The sequence below is a fragment of the Camponotus vicinus genome, unplaced genomic scaffold, assembly GCF_025532165.1.
Source record: "Camponotus vicinus isolate PSW18456_S1 unplaced genomic scaffold, iyCamVici1.0 SCAF_3, whole genome shotgun sequence".
In the NCBI taxonomy this organism is placed as follows: Eukaryota; Metazoa; Arthropoda; class Insecta; order Hymenoptera; family Formicidae; genus Camponotus; species Camponotus vicinus.
This window is the reverse complement of record NW_028141967.1, coordinates 533,265-558,514: the sequence shown is the minus strand read 5'-3', so window position 1 is coordinate 558,514 and position 25,250 is coordinate 533,265. Positions and strand designations below refer to the sequence as shown.

General features: G+C 34.0%; 2 protein-coding genes across 6 annotated transcripts; both read left to right on the top strand.

Moving 5' to 3' along the window:
* The first annotated feature begins 543 nt into the window (after positions 1–543).
* Positions 544–21,856, top strand: Kkv (hyaluronan synthase-like protein kkv). 4 transcript variants are annotated; one of them, XM_083095073.1, is made up of 20 exons: positions 544–1,256; positions 7,742–7,855; positions 8,275–8,525; positions 8,866–9,159; positions 9,581–9,790; positions 10,229–10,573; positions 10,806–11,197; positions 11,491–11,758; positions 11,862–12,124; positions 12,307–12,517; positions 12,922–13,169; positions 13,247–13,439; positions 13,655–13,809; positions 14,220–14,525; positions 15,586–15,833; positions 16,105–16,411; positions 17,514–17,690; positions 19,804–19,965; positions 20,352–20,580; positions 20,674–21,856. In XM_083095073.1, the coding sequence occupies exons 2-20, from the start codon at positions 7,743–7,745 to the stop codon at positions 21,012–21,014; spliced, it is 4,713 nt and encodes a 1,570-aa protein (XP_082951199.1). In that variant the 5' UTR covers positions 544–1,256; position 7,742; the 3' UTR covers positions 21,015–21,856. The 4 variants fall into 4 exon arrangements, with proteins under 4 accessions (XP_082951199.1, XP_082951201.1, XP_082951200.1 ...); XM_083095074.1 differs by lacking the exon at positions 17,514–17,690 and adding an exon at positions 17,934–18,110 and having other exon boundaries at positions 545–1,256; XM_083095075.1 differs by lacking the exon at positions 14,220–14,525.
* A 738-nt stretch (positions 21,857–22,594) lies between these two features.
* On the top strand, positions 22,595–25,043 carry LOC145969195 (mitochondrial coenzyme A diphosphatase NUDT8). Of its 2 annotated transcripts, none has more exons than XM_083095110.1 (3): positions 22,595–22,758; positions 23,481–23,717; positions 23,987–25,043. In XM_083095110.1, exons 1-3 carry the CDS (start codon positions 22,714–22,716, stop codon positions 24,479–24,481), a joined length of 777 nt encoding a protein of 258 aa, XP_082951236.1. In that variant the 5' UTR covers positions 22,595–22,713; the 3' UTR covers positions 24,482–25,043. The 2 variants fall into 2 exon arrangements, with proteins under 2 accessions (XP_082951236.1, XP_082951237.1); XM_083095111.1 differs by lacking the exon at positions 22,595–22,758 and adding an exon at positions 22,851–22,981.
* The last annotated feature ends 207 nt before the right edge of the window (positions 25,044–25,250 follow it).

The following is a 25,250-nucleotide window of genomic DNA, read 5'->3' as shown; positions in this document are numbered from 1 at the left end:
ATATATATTTTTTTTTTTTTTTTTAATTATATACTATCAATGTTTTTCCAAATTGTCTCGCGAAAATTCAGCAAATTCATTCAATATATTCTAGCAAGAAAAAAGCGAGGCAAATGATAAGATAATGAGAAGTTCAATATAAATATAGTTTAGTAACATTTCTGTATAGAAAGATTTCGATACTTTTATAATTATGTAATATTGTGAGAGATGAGATCTTAAGAAACGTTAGTAATCGGAGAATATTTTTACTAAGAAGATGTATAAATAAGAAGATTACAATGTTGTATGTGAAAAATATCGAAAAACTAGTCCAACAAAAATTACATGATTTTTGTATGCAATAATTAATATATACATATGTAATAAGTAACGAGATTTTATTTATTACTATTAATTTTTTTATATTACATTGTTTTATAAATTTTGGTTCGACAAATGTATTTTCGAAAAAATATCGTATTATTAAATAATCGTGTAATTCCACAGAAATCAGTTTTGAAGAAAATAATCCAACGATTCATGATGTCCGGCATAAGCAAATGGTTTGGCGCGATCGCAAAACGGATTGCCTATTCGCAGGCAACATTCCATTCGACGTTCGCGCAAGAAACTTTGACATTTAATCGCCTCGACCTGTCCCGAGAAGAGAACGGTTCGATTACATGAGGAAGTAAAATTTGGCAGAGATATTAAAACGAACAATTATGGATTAAAATTGACAATACCTTCAAGACGGAAAACGCAACCGATAATCCGATGTCGCCTGCATCTCTGGCGTTCAAGTCTCTCGTTTTTGCTTCGCTTCGTTTTCTGTCTACCTACTCTCTCGTGAAAGTATACGGCCGATCGAGAGGACAGGCGGGGAGAGGAGGCCCTCCTCGGAGAACTACCTACCTTGGTAGACGATGCCACGGCAGTCGTCGTTCGGCTGACGTTCACCTCGACTCCGCTTTCACCTGACCGATCCCGGCGATCTTGCGCGATCTCGTCGTCGTCGTCGTCGTTTGATGATTTTCTCAAGAGTATCCTCGACTTCGCGTTCCTCCTTTTGTGCGAGAAAAACGGATATACACACGCACACGCACATATGAGAGAAGAAAGAGCGTGCGAAAATAGGAAACAGTTTTCTCCCGAACATCTTCCCGAGGAAGCGATCCCTCGACATCTCCGTCGCGCGTCATCCGTCGACTATGACTGCCTGTGTCGCGAGGATACCGAGGATAAGGATCTAGCAGAGACCGAATCATCCGCAAGTGAGTGTGAAATTGCATTATTTATTAATTTTTCTCTGTCTCTCTCTCTCTCCTTGACAAGATTATCACGATTAATGAGCGTTAATGTTTAGACTTTCCGTTCATTAAGCATCCTCTTGAGTGTCTGAGCATTGTGACGTTTACCAAACTCAGTCAATGTCCCAGTTTTTAGACAAATATTATTAATATTATTATATATTTTATTGTATTCTAATGCAATAATTTTTTTATTTTACCAAGAACGTATGTAATTTTGATAATAAATGATTTTTCAACTTTTCAGTATCTGAAATTGGCAAGAAATTGTATAAAGCGTTTAAAAATGATTCTAGAATCTTTAAAAGTAGAGCCAATAAAAATATTAATGGTTTAATTAAAATTCTTTAGCTTATTTTTAATGATTATGAAAGTTCCCTTATACTTTCACAATTTCGGAACGCAAGCTATTAGTTATTCATAATATTGATAATTCGAGAGAATTCTAGGAAATGAAAGCAATCGTGTTAATTTTTTCCATCGAATAAAATCCATTTATATCATAATTATGACTTTTAGTGAATAAGTTAAAAATCTGATTGAGTCTGCAAAATTATTAATTATTAATTATTATTATAAATTAATTGGAAAGCTTCAAAGGATGAAAAGACGATCGCAATTTATTTACTTAAAACACGCTTCACGCCACGATTACGATTTTACTGGGTTAACTTCCTACTTATTAATCGCCGCGAGCAGAAATGAAAGTAGTTTTGTTGCGTGCCCCATTTGCACTGTTACGCGAAAACTATGCGCGCAAAGTTTCCGCACAAGAGTTGCAATTCTGAGATTTTAAAATCTTTTGCGCTAAAAATGAAAAATCCAACGACTAAAAATGCCTCGAATGTATTAGCATATTTCGCATATCAGACAGAGGAATATGAAGTCTTACGATCTCATGCTAGGACCACAAATCTAACGATATCGAACTCGATAAAACGATATCACAGCGAGAGAAAAACTTCTAAGAGAATTCTTATATTATATATTAATAATGTAAAGATATAAATTATTTAAAATATATTTAATATATTTTATAATTATATATTTAATATATTTTACAATTATATTTTTATAGTGTGTATTATAATTATTATATTATTAATATATAAAATGTTCTTTTATGTAGTAGATTTTCTGTCAATTCACAATCAATTTTTCCTCGATGTCAAGGTACCAACAGTTTCCAAGTTATAAACGAAAGGAAAATTTTTTCGCAAATCACAATTTCACATGGAATATATTCGAATAGAATTTTATTCGTAGCCTGGAATAGGAAAGATTGGAAAATTGCAAAAAATCATGACCTCTCTCGACTTGTTCGCTAAAGAAGCTCGAATTGGCCATCTACTATTAAAAGGATAACCGGTTTCAAAACATCCTAAGGTACATATGAAAGTTTTCAGAGATCTTCGAGTCTCTCGAAATGAGAAAAAGGAGATACGGAATTCGAACAAATACGCGGATTAAGAAATAATAATCGAGCGAGAGGCACTCGTGGGCGACAGCGTAACGGGAACTCTATTAAGGATCAGCCCGCGCGTGTCGAAACGGTTCGGACGGTCGCGGAACTCGATTGATCGTCCTGGGAGATGAGTTAAGGGGGCGGCGTGCGAAATGCCGTGACGGGACGAGTCGCATGTTGCGAGAGAGGAGGCGATAATTGCATATTTACGGCACGGCCTGACCTTGCGCCCGTTACTTTCGCTATCGCCGATTATCCCGAGGTACGATCCTTGACGTCAGATTGATCTCGACGATAGTCGAGTCGACACAGCCGAGATTAGAGCGGCCAGGAAGCGTGGTCTCTCGTCATACTCCCGGATCCTTTTTTCTCTACTCTCGCGAAGAGTCATCATTTATCTGACAGATGACATCACATGATCCCCCTGTAATCCAATGTAATTGTCGGCAATCAGTCAGAAGTAGAATATTTTATTTCGATATATTATTAAGATTATATCGTCGAAAAGAGAATAATAAGAATAATAAAGTAATAAAAGAAATAATAAAAATAATAAAAATAATAAATAAGAATAATAAAAATAATAAAATAATAAAAGAAATAGTAAAAATAATAAAAATAATAAATAAGAATAATAAAAATAATAAAACATAAAAAGAAATAATAAAAATAATAAAAATAATAAATAAGAATAATAAAAATAATAAAATAATAAAAGAAAATAATAAGATCCCTCGATTTTTTCTCACCGCGTGTCGGACAATGCATTATCATGGAAGGTTTCTTCGTCAATATTGTGGTCAGTTATCAAGAGAAGCGCTTGGTGGATGATTGGTTGGAAAATCTCTCTCTTTCTCTTGCAAAACTTTTATCGATTACTTTTTATTTGCAATTTTTATTATCATCGCGCGCGAAATAAAGCTGAGAAGTGTCTCTCGCGATGAATCCCCATGGGGGAAATTGTCTCTGGTCTTAGAAATAGATCTCGCAATTGTTATTGTAGCGCAAGCAGGGGAGAAGAGAAAGTAAGCGCGTTGTACAAAGCAAGATATTCTATCGAGTTTCGCGCGAATTTATTGTACGCGACTCATGCGCGCGATTACGTATTAAAAGGAATTTAGAAAATTCGCTAAACGGGTTCCTCTTAATAAGGTCAATTAAAATCACCTCATCGTGAGTCATTAAAAATAGCAAGGCAAGAATTCTTATCTTGATCGATCCACATATTAATTTCGAAATGCAGTCTATAAATGTGACATGAATAAATAATAAATCAATATGTATGCAATGTCTCAACTTGTATCATTATTTAGAAAATGGAGCGACCGATGTCTCCCGGTGAAAATTCTATTAGAAAGTCCTGTCGCGTGTCTTTGAAAATAGCGAGGTAGATCACTCGCAATAACGCAACAATTGCTTAATACAAGTCAGGAATTGACTTCTCTCTTAATGTGATTTAAATAAACTTAATTTTCGGAAATAATGCAATTATTCTCATTTGTGTTAAAATAAGATATATTTCGAGAATGGATTTTGACGAGATTCATGATGTGGAATAAATATCTTGCCATGAAAAAGATGATTTCAAAAACTTTTTGCAAAATATAATCTTTTTAAAAATTGCTCAACGCATCCTTAAATCAGTATCCTTAAGTATAATTTAAATTTAAGATTAAAAATAAACTTTTTGATTAAGTTGATTTAATCTAATCATTAATTAAACCAAATCAGCTGACAAATCACGATTATCATGTGTGTAATTTGTATATATAAAATATTATATACAAAATATTATAATATACATAATAAATAAAAATTTTATAGATAAATAAAGATATTGGACAATCTAATCAATGTATAGATAGATAACTTGATAAAGTGCCATCGAACATTTTAGCATTTTAAGAGAGAGAAATAGGAAAGAGAGATGAGCGGAAAACGCGGAAGAGCTGACGATTCAATTTCAGTGCATGAATTTACGTGTTTCTTTTTTCTTTTTCTTTTACGATGCATGCTGTATATACATATATATATATATATATATATATATATATATATATATACGTAATCGTTAGAAATCGTGGGTACCGCTGTAGACTTCTCTTTCCTCTCTTCAGCGGCGAAATAAGTAGCCGAGAGGCACGCTTCTTCAGGATGGCGGGAAAAATAGTTGATTCACGATCGAGCTATCGAGGACGATGAACTGAATCCGGCTGCCACTCTCATGTTTTTCCCACCTTTTTTCGTCCTCCTCCTCTCCCTTCCATCCCTGGATCTTGTTAAAATCCATTCTCGAAATATATCCGCCGCGTGGCAAGGTCGTTCCTTTCCACGTGACCTCGCGTTCCTCCGAGAAACTCTGGCTCCCTTTTGCACGCATGATTCACATACGCGCGTATATGCAACGCGTGAACGAAATTCTTTGGCGATTCCTTGGCGCCAGAATTTCTCTGCATCCTGCTTCATCGATAATAAATCGATAAGAGATGAATAAGTCTTCTGCTGAGAATCAGTCTTTTACTACTCTAGATAACTAAAAAAATTTCTTAAATACATCTTTTACTATCCACGATAAATAGATTTTTGTTTATCATTCTTAATCGACTTGAATTAAAGAAATCTTTTATTATATAAATTAATAATAAATTAACCTTAATTAATAAATTTTATCAAATAAATATTCCTGCCAAAAACTAATCTTTAATTTACAAAATGTTTATTATATAATATCTTTAATAAATCAATTTTATTCTTCCTTACTCTTCTCGATAAATTGATTTTTCATCACGTAAATCTATTTTACAATCGTCAAATTAATTTTACTCGATTTTTACTTAATAAATAAATTTTTGATTAACCGATTCTTAACCAAGTAACCAAGTCTTTCACTGTTTCTCGACGAATTAGGAAAGCGCGATTGATGTATACCATAGTAGTAGATACCACTATGATGAACTGATTATTAGAAACATAGGTCTTAACTGTCTTCGATCAACCGCATTTCCTTTCGCAACACGAGCAGTTCGTCGCACTCGAACGCGCGCATCGTTTCAGAAACTTATTATTCCGAATTGATGGCTAACGGTACGCGACTTCCTCGCAATTTCGACTCGTCGAGAATTCTAAAAGGAGAAAAGAAAATCGGTCGAGAATACAAGCTGTGATGGAAAGAATATCCTCGATGTCGATTTAAATATACAAAAATGTTTTTTTGCAGATATCTTTTTGTATGAATCATATGCTAATTAAAACATATTATTTTTATCTTCTTTTAAATTTATATTATAAACTTTCGGCGATTCTCTTGTAATCTTCCGAATTTTATGGAAATGTGAAATTAAAAACATATATCGAGATACGTTTGGGATTCCTTTCATCGCGCGGATAAATAAATTAATAACTTAACTAATTAAATAATTGAACAATTTTATAGAACAAGTCAATCGAAATTAAATTTACAATAAATAATATAAAATAATGATTTTTACGAATTAATTTAATCAAACACACAGTTAAAAAAATCAATTTAATCGAACAACTACTTTCGCAAATTCTTTCTGTACAAAACGCATCATGACAGATGCATTCATCGTCTCGTTATCGAAAGGCGTGGACAGCGCAAAAAAGTGTGGACAAAGAAAAGGGAGACAGGCGGAGACGAAAGAACGCAAAAAGGAGAAGGTCAAGAAGGGTGCGCGGACTAAGAACGGCGCCGAGAGACGGTGATTTTTAACGACAGTTGGATTGAAGGAGGGAAATGCAAAGAGGGGGACAGAGGGGGGGACAGGGTTGAGGGATATCGAATACGAATACCCGACGAGGGCGGCAACGGCCGGCGAAGTTGCAGTGGACGTCCTTGCTACGTTATCTGCCACGTTGTACGTTTCGTTTCCCTTTCACTTTCAGTCTCTCGGAGGAGTTCAGGAACCAGAAACCCCGGATCTTTCTCGCGGCCGACGCGAACAAAGATACGTACGCACCCCCCCCTAACCCCTGCTCGCCCCCTCGGTGTGCCAGATGCCGAGGAGAGATAAATTGAGTGTCCGCGATTCTCGACGTTGAATCGCGAGAATTTTGCGCATTTAATTAATTGACGCTAATTAATCGGCGATCAACTAAACAACATCGCTGTAGATGAAAGAGAAAGAGAGAGAAAGAGAGAAATACAATTAAGTGTTAATAGAGTGAAGACTAATGATAATTGAGATATAAGAAAGAGATGTATAATAGAAATGAAAACTGACTAAAGACCTATTAAATTATGTTAGTATAAAATTATATACTATAAAATCTTTTGATCTGAATCTAATCCTTGCGTTTCTATAGATCAATCTAATATATCAATTTAATCAATCATTATCAATTTAATATAGATTATCAACCTATCTCGTAATCTAATCTCGTCATTATGGGACTTAAACAGAATCATAACAAAGTCAATATTCTTTGGAAGAATACAGCAGAAAATTTAATATTGAAAAGAAAAATATAATTTTGATATATTAATTTTATACATTTAATTTTTAACACACGCGCTCTTTCAATATTTTTTATATATTTTATAAATTTCATATGTTTTGTATATTTTATAAATTTAGAAATATAATTTTTTAATTCTAAAATAATTTTTATAATTTTTTCATCTTTAATTCTTATAATATTTAAAGATTTTTAGATGTTTCTTACAGATTTGGCATTGGATTTTTAGAGTTCGTGAAACTTTGTGTCTTTTGCATTTTTTGGAAATCTCAAGCAAAAGGCAATTGCGCTAAGCGTTTAATGAATTATTCTGATACCTTTTATAGTGTTAATTAAATCAATTAGATTAATTATTCGTCCCTTAACATTAGCTATTTGTTTAACAGCAAATATAATTGCAGGACATTTACTTTTAACTCTTTTAGGATTCTTCAATTAATAATTTAATTATTATAATTCTTATATTATTTTCACAATGCTGCAAATAAAAATCACGAATCTACAGAATGGCAAAGAATCAACATCAAAATGGCGTAATACCGGGCGGTGGCGCGATGTCAGGACCGGATGATTTTTCGGATGGTGAAAGCACTCCTCTGACTCAGGATTACGTCGGAAGGTAATTTCGACGATTTCATCATTATTAATGTAATTTCTTTTCAATTTTATCTCTATAAAAATCAAAGGAGATTCGCAGGAATGAAAGAGATTCTAAGTAAAGAATTTACTTCTCGAACTCTAAAGTCTCTCATCTTTAAGAGAAAAATACTAAGAAAACAAAATAAAAAATTAAGAGAAATATATTTAAATAATTAAAACAAATAGATCAAGAATTCTATTACGATTTATTATAAGACTACTTTAATTAAAGTTGAGAAGGAATAAAATTTACTTTACATTGTACGTTGCACAAGGAACAAAATAACACAAGAAGAATTAGATTAGGAAATTCTCTGATGTCGATCAAATTAATTTTTCGATCAAATTAATTTTAACGGCTGATTAAAATAAAAAACGACGAAATTTTAATTAATTTAGCCAACGCACGATCGTCGAGACGAAAGGATGGGACGTATTTCGAAATCCACCGCTGAAAACCGACTCCATCTCGGGCTCCATGGCGAACCAGAAGTGCCTGGAGAGAATGGTGCAAGTGATCAAGGTCCTCGTCTATCTACTCGTTTTCATCATCGTGCTGGGAAGCGGCGTGGTCGCCAAGGGCACGATCCTCTTCATGACATCGCAGCTGCAACGGGACAGAAAAATATTTTACTGCAACAAACAATTAGGTAAAGTAAAAATAAACATAAATTTTATTCTGAAAAAAATTAATTCTTTATCTACGCATTTTTGAAAAATTAAACATTATCGTATTATGAGTAAGTATGATAATTTTATTAATAACGAGAAATGAGAAGAAATGAAATCTTTAAGAATAGATTGATCATGTGTAATTTGTTATTAATTAATTTATTAATTAATTTTTTATTAATTATATGATTTGATTCAAATGTTTTATTCTGAAATTATGATTTTTATAATTAATATTTTATTCCGATTTATATGATTAATATCAACTATTTCTGAGTTTTAAATTTATTCACTCGCGATTCCTCCCTTTGTACGCAGATCGAGAAAATCAATATACCGCGACGTTGCCCGAAGTTGAGAGGATCGCCTGGATTTGGTGCATAATAATCGCGCAATCGATACCAGAGTTTGGCGTGCTGATGCGCAGCATCCGCATGTGCATCTTTAAGTCGTACAAGAAACCGCATCTGTCGCACTTTCTCCTAGTCTTTATCATGGAAACGTTTCATATAATGGGTGTCTCCTTGATGTTCATGGCGGTGCTCCCGGAACTGGACGTCGTCAAGGGGGCGATGCTGACCAACTGCGTATGCTTCGTTCCCGGGTTGCTCGGTAATTTTATTCTATTCGATTTTTATTTCTTTAGTTTTCGAATCTAAGAAATTTTATCTTTTGTACAAGTTTGCGTAAATCGAGTCTGAAGTAAAATAAAATACATTTAAAAGAAATTTTATATAAAAAATAATTTAATAAAATTAAATAAGATGAAAATAATTAAATGGTATAACACGATTATTTATTAATAAAAATAAAATACATAAAATGTGATAAACACACAGTGTAGTATTAAATAGTGTAACATGCGGAACGATTGCATGCCATGTAAAAGGAAATAAGAACGATTCGCCTGCTTTCGATCGCGAGCCATCGTTCGACTTTCTCGTTCCATCTTTTCACAGTTCCGTGTTATCGAACGGATAATCGAGAATAGCGAAACACCACGCTGTAACGTGTACGTACGTTATTATTACAGGCCTACTTTCCCGTAACAAAAGCAAAGACGAATCTAAACGATACGTTCTCGTTCTCGTCGATATGGCCGCCCTGGCCGCTCAGGCGACCAGCTTCGTCCTTTGGCCGCTGCTGGAGAACTCGAAGCATTCCCTGTGGCTGATTCCGGTCGCCCTGTTCCTCGTCTCCTGCGGCTGGTGGGAAAATTACGTCTCCACGCAGAGTCGGATTGGTAAGGATTGTTTTGTAGACCACAAGAAAAAATTTAAATATTTTTTTATATTAATTTTATGTTAAATTATGATTATTATAAAATCCTTCTTTAAATTATAGTAATGAATAGCGAGAGACATGATCTCGTCCAATTTAAAATTCCGTGATGTAAAAGTTGGAAATTGAATATTATGGAAAAATAATATTTAGATCAATTATATATTAATTACATATTAATATATTAATTAATATACATCTAATATAAAATTAATTAATTATTATAATAATATAAATTATTATTATTTATTATTATTAACTCTATCAATAATAGAAACATAATTAAAATAAAACTTACTTTATATGATAATATAATTCTTATTAGTTATTTATGATATGTCAGGCAATTAAGTCAGCTTTCGAATACTTGTCTTCTCAGTTATCCACTTTCTTCTCACAGGTCTCATCAAAACACTTGGCAGAGTAAAGAAAGAGATGCGACTGACGCGCTATTTTACTTACATGCTGATATCTATCTGGAAGATTATAGCGTTCTTTATCAGTTCAGTATTGATATTGCATATAAAAGGCGAGAATGTAGGCCATCTCTTCACCATGCTGAGCAGCGCGTTCGGTGAACACAAGATCACCGTCACGTCCGTCAAGTCGATCGCCGGCGGAAGTCTGCCCGATCTCTCGGAGATCGTGACCGGCGACATCACCGAGGTCGTCAACGCCGACTTCAGCTCGCCCATCTACGTTCTTCTGCTGCAGATCGCTGGTTCCTACTTTGCCTACATTTTCGGTAAATAAAATTGAAATTAACTTTAAATGTCACAATTATAATTTTTAACATTAATAAAAATTATAATTGTGTGGCATTTGTATAAACAATAAATATATTTCAACTTCTTCTTTATGTGTGCAAAATTACGTTTTTTTTTTGTAAATATCAGAGAAATCAGAAATTTTCGAGATTGTGATTAATATTTGAAATAATTGTTTAAGATTATAATTTCTAATTATTTTGTCTTCAGGCAAATTCGCGTGCAAGATTCTGATTCAGGGCTTCAGCTACGCGTTTCCGGTGAATCTCACGATACCAGTGTCGATCTCGCTGCTGATCGCCGCCTGCGGTCTTCGCAACAGCGATCCGTGCTTCTTCCATGGCACTATTCCGGATTACTTGTTTTACGAGTCACCACCACCGAACTTTCTCAACGACTTTGTGTCGAAGCAATATGCCTGGGTATGGTTGCTCTGGTTGCTGTCGCAGACCTGGATCACCCTGCATATCTGGACACCCAAGTGTGAGCGTCTCGCTGCCACGGAGAAGCTATTCGTGGTGCCAATGTACAACTCTCTATTGATCGACCAATCGATGGGACTGAACAGGAGAAGGGATGATCAACCGGAGGTCAAAGTAGAAGTAAGGAACATAGTTCTTGTTATCATTAATTATAATAATTTTTTAAGTCGCTAATATTTCTTGATTTTCTATTTCTTGGCTTCTTAATCTTTTCTTATTTATTTATTTAAAAATTTATTTATTTACTTATTTAAAAAATTTTTAAATTTTCACTCCTAATTTCTTAAATCTTAATCTCTTATTAGCTTTTTGATATATTAATTTTCAATTTATTAACTACTTAATTTCTTGATTTTTCAATCTGTTATGTCTCCTCTTAATTTCTTAAATTAATCAATGAATTGATTCGGTAGGATCTGGCAGAGATAGAGAAGGAGAAGGGCGACGGCGACTACGAGACCATCTACGAGCAAACGGACGGCTCAACCACACCTCCGTCCGCGGTGAAGAGCAGCGATCACGTAACCAGGATTTACGCTTGCGCTACCATGTGGCACGAGAACAAGGAGGAGATGATGGAGTTTCTGAAGAGTATCCTACGCCTCGATGAGGACCAATGCGCGCGACGTGTCGCCCAGAAATATCTCAAAGTCGTCGATCCCGATTACTATGAATTTGAAAGTAGGTTGGCCAACAATAATTCGTCATTGATCGAATAGGGCACCAACACTTGTCGATTATTATTTGTCGCTTTGGAAACAAAAGTATCTATTCTTTTTTTTAGCTCACATATTCTTCGACGACGCGTTCGAGCTGTCGGATCACGACGAGAACGAATCGCAGGTGAACAGGTTTGTGAAACTCCTGGTCGGCACGTTGGACGAGGCCGCATCGGACGTGCATAAAACGAGGATGCATGTGAGAGCACCTAAGAAGTATCCGACTCCGTATGGTGGACGACTGGTTTGGACCCTCCCAGGAAAGACGAAGATGATCGCCCATTTGAAGGACAAGAGCAAAATCCGACACAGGAAGCGATGGAGCCAGGTAACTCGTTGCGATGTGAGACTAGAAATTTTAAATTTTAGGACTAAAATTTCAGAATTTAAATTAGTTTAGTCTTACAAACTTATTCAAAATCTATTATTCTTGTTGAGAATTAAGATCGTATTCTTCTCGAATTTCTCAGATTCTTGATTCCTCGGTTCCTTACTTATTTCCTAAATTAGGTGATGTACATGTATTATCTGCTCGGACATCGGCTAATGGAATTACCGATCAGCGTTGATCGCAAGGAAGTCATCGCCGAGAACACATATCTGTTGACACTCGACGGCGACATCGACTTTCAACCAGCAGCTGTAAAACTTCTCGTGGATTTGATGAAAAAGAATAAAAATTTGGGCGCTGCTTGCGGTCGAATTCACCCAGTCGGTTCTGGTAAGACCATGCTTTGGTGATTTAAATGAACGTCACAGTGCATGTGTTTGTAACAATTGATCAAATTTAATTATGATATATCTTATCGATATTGAAATTATAGTAAATTAAATATATGCAATTATTATGATATTGTTTTAATTTATCATTATATTTTCTATTATACATAAAATGTCCTTTTATAAATTAAATTAATTTAGCTAAATTAATCTAGTAAATCTACTATTATATTTAATATAGCTATTGATTACATCAATGTAATTATATTAATATCGGTAGAAAATATTCACAGAATGTATTATTATCTATTAAATATAATTAATTGAATATTTCTAAGAGAATTTTTTTATAATTATATATATTTATTAATTTAATAATTATGACCTTTTTAATTAAATTTACAGGACCAATGGTGTGGTACCAGATGTTCGAGTACGCAATTGGTCACTGGCTGCAAAAAGCTACCGAACACATGATCGGCTGCGTACTTTGCAGTCCCGGATGCTTCTCGCTGTTTCGTGGCAAGGCTCTGATGGATGACAACGTGATGAAGAAATATACGACCAAATCCGACGAAGCGAGACACTATGTACAATACGATCAGGGCGAGGACCGTTGGTTATGCACGTTATTATTGCAACGAGGATACAGAGTAAGTAACTGTCTCTTTATCGCAAATTGTTACATCTTATTTTTCTTGTATTTATATGTTTATTTTTATGTATTTAGGTGGAATACTCGGCTGCGAGCGATGCTTACACTCACGCACCGGAAGGATTTAACGAGTTCTACAACCAACGGCGTCGCTGGGTACCTTCCACGATCGCGAATATCATGGATCTACTGATGGACGCGAAACGCACGATCAAGATCAACGACAACATCTCGTTACCCTACATCTCTTATCAGATTCTGCTGATGGGTAAGTGCTCGTTGATTTAATCGGGGAGAGAATTAAATAAAATTAAAATATTTGTTTGAACGATTGAATATTAAAATGTAGACACACTGGAACATTTTCACTTGAGGTGTCATATAATATATATTTAGAATATTATAATTTCAAATTCTCAAAGAAAAGATATGTTTAATGAAATTATAATATTCAATATCATGATTATTTGGCTATTGAAACAGGTGGTACGATTCTGGGGCCCGGCACGATCTTCCTCATGTTGGTGGGAGCCTTCGTGGCGGCCTTCAAGATTGACAATTGGACTAGCTTCTATTACAATATTATCCCCATCTTGCTCTTCATGATCGTCTGTTTCACGTGCAAAGCAAACGTGCAGGTATTTTTCATTACTATTCATTTTTCAGTTTTTCACGCACGTTATTGTCCGCTTTTCGTTGCGCATTGTGTTTTTCTCTTTTCCTCGCAATGTGTGTCTTCACAACCATAATTTTTAATTAACGTACAATATATCGTAATATATAGATCTTTCACCGAGCGCGAAAATCGGACTTGGACTTATCCAACAGAGCTAAAATATGTATGATTTCTTTCGCATAATTTCCAGAAAAAGAAACTGACTGTAAATCGAAAAATAAGACTGTTTTACAAAGCATTGTAAATCCGTTTTACAGAAAAAAATAATTTTTACGAAAAAATTTCGACAATTACAATTTTTTTAAGTCAACTGTCAAATGAAAGCTCATCTTCGAGATGCATCGGGAGAAATTAAGAGTGAGTGGTTTTCAGCTTTTATGCGCCCAGATCCTGTCGACGGCGTACGCGATGATCATGATGGCGGTGATCGTAGGTACAGCTCTACAGCTTGGCGAGGACGGTATAGGCTCGCCCTCGGCGATCTTCCTCATATCATTGTCGAGCTCGTTCTTCATAGCGGCCTGTCTGCATCCGCAAGAATTCTGGTGCATCGTGCCCGGCATCATATATCTACTGTCCATCCCATCCATGTATTTGCTTCTCATACTGTACTCCATCATCAATCTTAACGTTGTATCGTGGGGTACCAGGGAGGTGCAAACGAAAAAGACCAAGAAGGTTCGTTCACAGCGTTTGTCGACTTTTTTTTATTTTTCTTTCATCGTAATTAATCGGGGGATATAATTCTTTAATAAACAGACTTTGGCAAAAAAAAAAAACGCGATCGAATTCTTAGATTCTCGGCTTTACTTTATTTTTAAAAACTTAGATTATGAGAAATTATTTATTTTGGTATTTTTTAAAATTATGACAAAGACTGAGATTAATGATAATTTTAAGGATAATTTTTTCATTTGTTTATTAAATATTTATTAGAATTCTTGAATAAATATTTTTTCGCAAAATTATCCCTCTTGACGCAAAACAATTTCAGGCAGTTAATATTCAAAAATGTTAGCACAGTCGCACAAAAATATATATATAAAATTATTAATATTTAACTCGCACTTAAAAAAAGAGGAAAAAAAACAAATAAATAATTCTATTTCAATATACAAAAATATTTACATATATATGTATTGACATTGGACGTTTTTCAGCAAGCGACACAGAGGACACGGTGTAACACAGTGAATCATTTCGTCCTTGTTTACATTCGGCAACCAACAAGGATGAAGTGATACACCGTGTCCTCTGTGTCGCTTGAAAAACGCCCATTGTATAACAACTTTAACGCTCCATGCATGAACCAGAGGAAATTGCGTCCTGGAAACTAATCAGTCATGAAAGCTTCCTCATCATGAAATAATTCTGCAAGCATTCGCTTCGTCGTCACGCTTTGGCTAATCTTAAAAAGAAAAGCAATTAACATACACGCATACATACACGAAGGATTGATGGGGATATGTGGGAATAACAGCAGGTGATAGTAGCCGCTGCGATCTCTATACAATCTCAACGACATCGCTTGGAGCACGCGAAAGATTAAGACGAAGAAAACATGGTAATTAATCGTTCATCTTACTAACCGACTAATCTGCATTAATTGGGACTAATAGGCTAACATTACTTTACATTATTAATATTTTATTGTATTATACACTGATCTAAACTCACGTTAATTTTTTCTTGAGCAAGAATCGAAGTGTCTGTCATTGTCATCATTCGTACAATTCAGGAGCTCGAGCAAGAGAAGCGGGAGGCGGAGGAAGCGAAGCGCAAAGCCAAGCAGAAATCCCTGCTTGGCTTTCTGCAGAACGGCGCAGGTAGCAACGATGACGATCAGGGCTCCATCGAGATATCTCTGGCCGGTTTGTTCAAGTGTATGCTCTGCACCCATGGCAAACCGTCTTCCGAGAAGCAACAGCTCGTGGCGATCGCGGAATCGCTCGAGCAGCTTAGCAAGAGGCTCGAGACTATCGAGAGGTACAAGAAGAAGACACGAGATACCACCCAGAAACCATCGGTTTCTGAAATCGATGAAAAATTATTCCGAAATATATAATCAAAGTATTTAAAATCTATTAAAATCTTCGTAGATTTTGAAGCCAGTTTACGTATATATTTGACAAAAAAATCTGAGGTGAATTTTATTTAATCTAATTTATATTTATCTACCTAAATTAAATTCTATCTAATTTAAATTTGATTTATATATTTTTTGTGACTTTCAAATTATTAAAAGATTCTCTTGCAGAGCGGTGGATCCTCATTCCTCCGGAAGAAGAAGAGCCTCGTCCGTGGGGTCGCGAACCGCCGACCATCTTGGCGCTATCGGCGAGGATCCGGCCGAAGATGGAGAGGCCAGCGACGCGGAAACGGTGACGAGTCTGAATACCGAGGGTAATCGCGATGGCAGCAACTTCCTCACGCGGCCGTACTGGTTGAGCGACGAAGGCCTGAAGAAAGGCGAGGTGGACGTGCTGTCGCTGCAGGAGGAGCAGTTCTGGAAGGATCTGCTAGAGAAGTATCTTTATCCAATCGACGAGGACAAGACGGAGAAGGTAAAACGACGAGCAAACTATTCTGAGGCTGATTTAAATATTCCTTTAATCGGAGAAATTGGTATCTGTTTCGTAAACTTTTTTTGCGAATTCCTCTGATTCATATGTTTTTTCCAAATATAATCACGTTAAAGGAATTTTTAAATATTTTTATATTAATTAGTAATCTTTAACTTTTATGAAGATTGTTTTAACGTAATTGTTACATAAATAATTTTTATTCCATGTTAAAAATTAAATGAACTGTGATGAATTTATTTTTTTCTATAAAATTAGAAACTTCTAATTTTTTAATTTTGCCAATTCATATATTCTTTCTACAGTAAAACAAATATTTATAATTTTACTTGATAATAATATTACTAATAATCGTGTTAAACAGATGGAGATTCTTTTAATTCTTTTTAATTTTTGATAAAAAATAGAAGGAATTTTGAGAAAAATTTATTTTTTGAGATTTAGAATGTTTAATTTCTGAATTTAGCCAATTTCCTCCAATCCGCATCTTTGCATATCAAGAAAAAATTTTAGTTTGTACTCACATTTTTTTTCAAAAATCTTTCATATAGAGATGCAGTTAGTATCTCAATATGGATTAATTTTGATTTTGTAGAATAAATTTCCGGGATCAAAACGAGCTTTCTTGCGATACAATACGTCTTTGTCACTGCAGGCTGTCGTCGATCAAGGGTGAAGAGACAAAATTTACCCTTCTGAAATATTTATCTTTATATTTTAAACAACTTATTTCACATCATTCTCTTATTGGACGATTATTGGAGGATCCAAAATCTTGAGAATCAAAAAAGATCTATGGATCCTCCGTCCCTCGACAATCGCGCAGATACAATGTATCGCTTAGTGATGAAATATGATTAAACTGAATCGAGTTAAAAGCTGAAAAAAATTCTTCTGTCTCATTTGAAAAAAATAATTAATGATTTAAAAAAAACAATAATTTAATTTAGAAATTGAAAAAAATATTCTTATAAAATGAGGTGAACTTTTTACTTCTCTCCCATTCAATGAAAGGTACATTTATATTTTAATTGCATATTCCATGTATGTGTAACACTTGAATTAATGTATGCCATGCTGTCAGGCAAGAATCGCCAAAGATCTAAAGGACCTACGCGACCAGAGCGTCTTTGCCTTCTTTATGATGAACGCTCTCTTCGTCCTGATCGTCTTTCTGCTGCAATTGAACAAAGACTTGTTGCACATCAAGTGGCCATTCGGCATCAAGACGAACGTCACGTATGACGCTAGCACCATGGAGGTAAAGCCAGCTCCGTCGTCGTCTCGTATCCTCGATCGCGAATACAGATCGTTGACGATCTCTGTTAAGAGAACTTAGATTTAAATCTAGATTTATACCTACCAAGATTCGAGCGGATCGTTAACGACGAGATCGACGGATATCGATGGATCGATCGACGGAGCTTTTTTTTTACTATTCTAATCTCGTGCCGTCTCTCTTTCTTTTTCTCTGTCTGCTCTACATTTGCGCCACGCAACATAGGCCCGCATCGCCGGCGATCTGATTGAGCTACGCAACAAGAGCGTGTTCGCCTTTCTAATGTTCAATGCGTTGTTCGTTCTGATCGTATTCTTGCTACAGCTGAACAAGGATCAGCTACACGTTGTCTGGCCGCTCGGCGTCAAGACCAACATCACTTACATCGAGGAGACTTCGGAGGTATCCGATCATCAAACAGGGGAAGAGGATTAAGGCGGTGCCATGGTGTTTTTCTCTTGAAGTCGTCCTCGATGCGAAGCGTTCTTGGATTCTCGCAATTTTTTTAAATTATTATTTCATAAATCTTGTTCATAAGATTGATCGAAATTGATAAACTTGCAAAAAATAATGAGAAAATTAATGAAAATTGATAAAAGAGCGAAAATTGCTCACGCGCGAATTTATAATATTAAAATATTTAAAATTTTAGACATTTACTTTCTAGAATTTTAATTCCTAAATTTTTTATTTTTCCATGATTCTAACATTCAGATTTTTCTCCTCATTTTTAATTGATTAGACATCGAATTATCCGACTCTCTTAACGTATCGAGGACGATTATTATATCTTCGGTACGATGGACTTTGCACCTGCTCGATTCAACATGTATATATATTTTTTATGTGTAATTAACACGACTGGCTCGCGTCCGACAGCACGTGCGAAAGGTCTCCGATTAATATTCTCACACAGGTATCTCACCTTCATCACCCGGGTCGAATGGAATGGAATGGAATGGCGGGGGAGATGATTTCTCGTGGTTCTGACTAAGAATATAACCAGAAATTAGTCGCCTGAATGTCACAATAACATATACTTTCGTTTACCTTCTCTTACTAAATTTATCAAGGTTCATGAAATTAAATTAAATCTTGTTAATTTAATTACATGACGCAATTAATTCACGATAATTCAAACACAGAGGCGGATGTTGACACCTCTTTCAAGATTTTTAATGCTAATAATTCTTGAACAAAAATTTAATTTTTCCATTTTAGAAACTAATAATTTTATAATTCTGAATTTTATTCAACGCTCGAAGAAATTATTAGCACTAATATTATAAAAATTATCGCTGTTAATAAAATTAGAATATTTTATTGTTATCAAAATTAATATTTTTATAATTGATATTAAAATATCATTATATTAAAATTAATATTATTTTATAACGAAAATTATTGTTTATAAAAAAATGATACCGAACAAAATTATAGATCCGCTTCTGTGCAAAAGTCTTGTAATCGCAGACTCTCAGATTCGCAAGAATCTACAGATCTATAGATTTCCAGATCTGCGTTTCTCTTTTCCTTTTCGATGTGTCTAACTCTGACATATGCACTATATCGCAAATTGTGAACGAACACCACTAATGTATATAACGCGGTGGATGCTTTGAGTGTTCAACCCTCGAGTTCGTCTTATTTGGTTCATAAGCGTATATATGTATATGTGTACATAGATGTGTTAATCTTAACACGCACGAAAGACGCACCGATGGAATTTTAATCGCTAACAGAATTTGTCTGTACATTTTATTGTGAAGAAACGATTCCTGATGACGATCGATCGATTATTGTGCTCGCAAAAATAATTGGATATTGAATTTCTATAATTTATGAAAAAAAAAATGATTCGAAGCGAGAGTAAAATTTTCTCTTTGAGAGTAAAATTTGCGAAAATGTAATTTGATTTTTAATTTAGTAATCTAAAAAATACTTAATAATATAGATTAATTAAATTTTATTTAACAATCTCGATCATTTTTTCCAAAATGGATCGAATTTCGATCTTCGTCAGGCGTTTCTTTTTCCCCAAAAAATATGCTTCGTCGAGCAATGTAACGAATTTTACAAGAAAGCAATTTTGCAGGTGCATATCACGAAGGAGTATCTGCAACTCGAGCCGATCGGTCTCGTCTTCGTCTTCTTCTTCGCGTTGATATTGGTCATACAATTCACCGCGATGTTGTTCCACCGATTCGGCACACTGGCCCACATTTTGGCCAGCACTAGTCTAGATTGTTGCAAAAAGGTACCCATAATTCACTTTATAAAATTATGCACATCATGTGCTTTTTACATTAAATCCTTACCTAAGATATGTCATCTTTTCATATTCCATTTTAAATAAAATTGGAATTTAAATTTTAAATTCCAATTAAAATTTAAAAATTTTTTTCTTAAATGGGATTTAGACAAACTTTTCTTCTTTATAAAAAGTATGTTGATGTTAATTATTTTTTAATTGATTTTAAATTCACGCATTTTGAATTTTTCAAAGTTGTATTTTCTTATGCAACTCTTGTTGAATATATCTTTGATTTCTTATAATTGTTATTCGCACATGGATTTGTATTTTTAGTGCAACAATATACATTCGAATCACTTTACACAAACGTTCTCTGACAATTTTTGCAGACGAAAGATCTTTCCGAAGAAGCTTTGCTATCAAAACATGCGGTCGAGATAGTGAGAGATCTACAGAGACTAGACGGAATAGAGGGTGATTACGAGGAAGGCAGCGGCAGCGGGCCCGGTAGACGAAAAACGATTAGAAATCTAGAAAAGAGTCGGAGGAAGACGCAGGCGATCAATACGCTTGACGTAGCCTTCAGACAGCGATTCTTCAGCATGAGCGAAGGCGCAGGTTTGCATCATCCCTCTTTTTACTCCGAAAGAAAGCAACCGCAATCGAAGCAAAATAAGCGCAATTCAAAATAATTGGATAAAAATTTGCCAGGTTTGCCGAGGAACATGTCGACAAGACGCACCACCGAGGCGTTCAAGGCGTTCGAGGGTAGGCGCAACAGCATAATGGCACAGCGCCGGAAGTCGCAGATGCAGACCCTGGGCGCGAATAACATCTACGGGGTCGCCGGCAATCCGCTGGGGATCCAGGGTCGACCGTCTCGTAGCAGTCAGATATCCGTCAAGGATGTGTTCGAGGGACACGGAGCGACGTCGGCAGCGGGGCACGTGAACGCCGGTTACGAGGGCGACGATAGCCCGGTCAACAGTTTAAGGCTGCAGAATCTCGGTGGTAGTCAGGTCACGTGGCGAGAAGCCAACTCCAACGTCTGATCATTTCTTTCGTCCCCATCTCTCTAAAGATCGATGAAAAATCCGACAGATTAATTTGAAAATTAATTTGAATTAAATTTATTTATTAATTTGAATTAATTTGAAAGACAAAGAGCTTGTTGAAAATATGTACTTAAAACGAATTAGAAATGAGCTCTTTAAATTATAAAATAATTGAAATTCTTCTCGTGAAAGATTATAATGTTTTAACACCTTACGTGTCTCATCAACGTCCCCACAAGATAATTATTTAAATAAGTATCTTTACCAAAATCCACACAAATTTCAGATATACCTACCTGACAATCGCTGACAAGGCCCGATCGAAAATGTGTTCTTTTTGCATTTTTTCCGCACGTTTTTCTCTTATTTCCAGCACAGTTTCGTTCATCGTTGTTTTTCCCTTTTCGCTTTTTTTATCGCGTTTTTATTTCTCCCTTCAAAAAAAAACACATTCCGTATCATAACGTTGAATTAGATTGTTTCTTTTTCTTTCTTTAACTACACGTCCGTACTTTCTTACATTTTTCGTTTTAATACATTTCTCTCTTAAATTTATCTCATCTTACGTGCAGAAAGCATAGCGTGATGCTGTTAAAGAAAGGAGATTTAATTTTTATAACATTACTGCCAAGATATAATCGACAGTGACGGCGATAATTACGCTTACTTGCTCCCTTTTTATCGCATATGTGATAAGGCCGATATTTAAAATATAAATTTGATTGCGCATGAATGTGTAAATGTGTGTGTATGTAAATTGTATATGTGTGTTTGAAATTGCATGCATGTAATAATAATTTTAATAATAATAATAATGCTACAAAAAAATGAAAGATTTTAAATAAATTTCATTCAAAAAGAAAGAGGCTGTTCTCATCATCAATCTGATTAATTAAAATATATATATGTATAAATATATAAATATATAATAATAATATAATAATTTACATAGCTCGCATATTTACATGAAAAAAATTTGTTTAAATATCGTATAGATAATATATAAACAGTTCATGTAAAGATAATTTTAAAATTTACGACATAATCCTGCTGTTAAGCCAGATAAAGAAAGTAAAGTAAAGGAAATAACACAATGAAATAATAAGTGATTTAATTAAATATTTATATAAAAATATAAAATAATTTTTAATAAACGTTTTGCATTTTACTAGCAAAAAGTAATTACATTTAGTAGAAATTTAAATTCTATTTGGAGTAGAAATTTAAATTTATTTAGCAGAGACTCAAACCTTACTTAGCTCAGACTCAAACCTCACTTAGCGAAGACTCAAACCCTACTTAGTGGAAAACCTTACTTAGCGAAAATTCAAACTTTTAGCGCGAAAATTTGAATTTTATTTAATCGATAATTACATTTCAATCGTCATACATCTCGGATCAGACATTAAAAAAGTAAAATGTATCTCATAAAAAACAGTAATAGCTAATTAAAAAATAATTTACAAGTAATAAACATATAATATAAGAGTAAAAAAATATATACACATATAATATATAATGATACAGTTTATATATGTATTATATATATTTAAAAAAGAAGAACAAAGAAAATTGTAGGTCGTGAGACATCTGTGAATTAGTACTCGAATTCAAGCAACCGTTAAAACATCTTCCATGAAACTGATCAACTGATCCGGTGATTTTAACAACTTATGCAACGATAATTCGCTGATTGATGAAGCTATCCGCGACGTCGGCGCGTCCTTTGTTACGTGCATACGTAAGTATTTGACAATCGTTTGTCCGCTAGTTTACAAAAGAATTTTGCAGGCTAGAATTACGTCATTACATATGTACATATGTATCGCGCATATTGCGTCAGATGAATTGCCACCTAACCAATCTTACAAATTTATCATGAGTAGGTCAAAGATGCGATTACAACTGCTATTAATGGCGCAAAAAACAAAAGGCTATTCGACGAGTTTAATATATGATTTTGTGTGCGTTAATACATACATATATTTAATAAAAAATGATGAGATTTTTACTCAAGGTTATGTTTGAATTACGCGACACGTGTTTCACATAATACTTTTTCACTAGTGTGATGCAGTAAAAAAAATCTGTTGAAAAATCTGTCTCTGAATCATTCAGAGAAAAGTTCAGAGAGAGAGAGAGACAGAGAGAAATTATAAAATTGTATTGAAATTATATATAAAATAATATTTAATTTTTTCTTTTTTAATCCTACTGATGTAGATTGTTTTACAATTACAATTTTAATTTGAATAATTTGAAATTGTAATTTGTTCATTTTTAAAAGAATTAATTTTTTTTCTATCAAGACAAGATTTCAAAAATTTGTTAAAAAATTTATAAAACGAAGTTAAAATGCAAACAGATATGTTGTACATATACAATTATATATGTTATATATATACATTTTAGAATATTATATACATTAATGTAAATAAAAATTAATTCTAAATATTTTTCTAGTCCACAGTGTCCAAACATTATATCGACATGATCAACTCTGCTTTAAAGGCCGAGGTGGTGTTGTCAGAGAGCAATCGTAAGGCTTGCATCAGAAAATTTAGATCCATGCAATTTCCAAAGTTGCATGATAAGGATATTGCAGAAGCTGCCATTTTGATCCCATTATGCTCCTACAAAGGAGAACTCGGTCTCTTATATACTCTGCGGTCCATAAAACTCAGATCCAGTGGAGGACAGGTCAATATATATATATATATATATATATATCATTTATTTTTAAAATTTATACAGTATAAAAATTGCAAAAAATATGTTTTTTAAAGTTAGAAATTTACAGATAAATATTTCTTTAATAATTAAAAGAATATATTTATATCAATCATAAAACATTAAAAATTAGAAATGTGTGTGTCTATAATTAATTCATTTTTTTTCTCATCAAATAAAATTGTAAAACATAAAATTATCACTACAAGATTTGAATTTTTCAATAAAATCTTTTACAGGCATCATTTCCAGGTGGTATGCGTGACAAGACTGATGTCGACCTACAGGAAACTGCTCTGCGAGAGACTTGGGAGGAGCTGAAGATCCCCAAAGAGAAGATCGACGTGTGGACCATGGGAAATCTTATCGGCAAGACAAACGTCAACGTGATGCCTGTGCTGGCTTACATTGGCGAAGTAGTGCCGGAACAATTAGAGATCAACCATGACGAAGTGGATGAGGCATTCGTGATCAGCTTACAAAAGTTGTGCGAACCCGAGCTGTGTCATTTCACATATTTTCGAAATGTCAATCTCACCTTGCCGAATTATTTAGGCGGTAAACACCGTGTCTGGGGATTTACCGGTGCCATTACCCACTTTGTACTAGAGTGTTTAGTACCAGAGGTCTATAGAAACAAGGTCTCTAATGTACAATCGCTCAGGAAAAATGCGCATGGAGAGATGGAAACGAAAAGGACTTCTCAACAAGATGCGACACGATCGAAAATATGAAGATACTGAAATTTAGGTGTTCATATTGCGACGCTGTAGATTTCTATTTGTATAAACGAAATTAATGACAATTATATTAAGATATTTTTTTATGTTGCGCGAAATTTAATTTCTTATTAGAATTATGTCGGTTTTTATTTCTTAAACTGATATTTGTCATATGACAAACTTCTTAAAAATAATAATTTGTTGCAGGATAGAAATTTCTTTAGTTTCTAGATATTTTTTATTTCGCAGCTAATTAATACTTAAAAAACTTGTCGCACGACAAATATCAGTCTTATGTTTGTATTTTCAATCGATGGTGTTAAAACTTTGGGTGTTGGTATAACTTCAATTTCGTCATTATTTAACGGAATGTTGCAAATTACTTGTACAAAATTTGTTACAACATATGTATATATATGTATATATATATATATGTTTGTGTGTATATACATATATATGATATATGATATATCGTACCTGTGATTTTAATAGATGTTAAGAACAAAAAATGAATTAATTATAAGCATTTCTAATTTTTAACGTTTAACTGGAAATAAAACAAATATATATTTTCCTTTCTTCTTTTCTTCAGTATAAAATTATTTTTACTATATTTAATTATAAAAATATATATTAATATATAATATAAATATATATATTTATATTATACATTAATATATAATTTATATATGTATTACATGATTTTTTGTGTACACACACACATACATATTAATATATGCACGTCCATATACTAATCTTTTATATTTTTTTAGGGAATTTA

Bases quoted from the DNA above. Each gene is read 5' to 3' on its own strand.
- Kkv (XM_083095073.1), top strand. From the start codon at position 7,743: ATGGCAAAGAATCAACATCAAAATGGCGTAATACCGGGCGGTGGCGCG. The intron at 12,125-12,306 runs GTAACTCGTTGC...TTCCTAAATTAG, and splicing joins ACAGGAAGCGATGGAGCCAG to GTGATGTACATGTATTATCT. The intron at 13,810-14,219 runs GTATTTTTCATT...AGTGGTTTTCAG, and splicing joins CGTGCAAAGCAAACGTGCAG to CTTTTATGCGCCCAGATCCT.
- LOC145969195 (XM_083095110.1), top strand. From the start codon at position 22,714: ATGAAGCTATCCGCGACGTCGGCGCGTCCTTTGTTACGTGCATAC. The intron at 22,759-23,480 runs GTAAGTATTTGA...ATATTTTTCTAG, and splicing joins GTCCTTTGTTACGTGCATAC to TCCACAGTGTCCAAACATTA. The intron at 23,718-23,986 runs GTCAATATATAT...AATCTTTTACAG, and splicing joins TCAGATCCAGTGGAGGACAG to GCATCATTTCCAGGTGGTAT.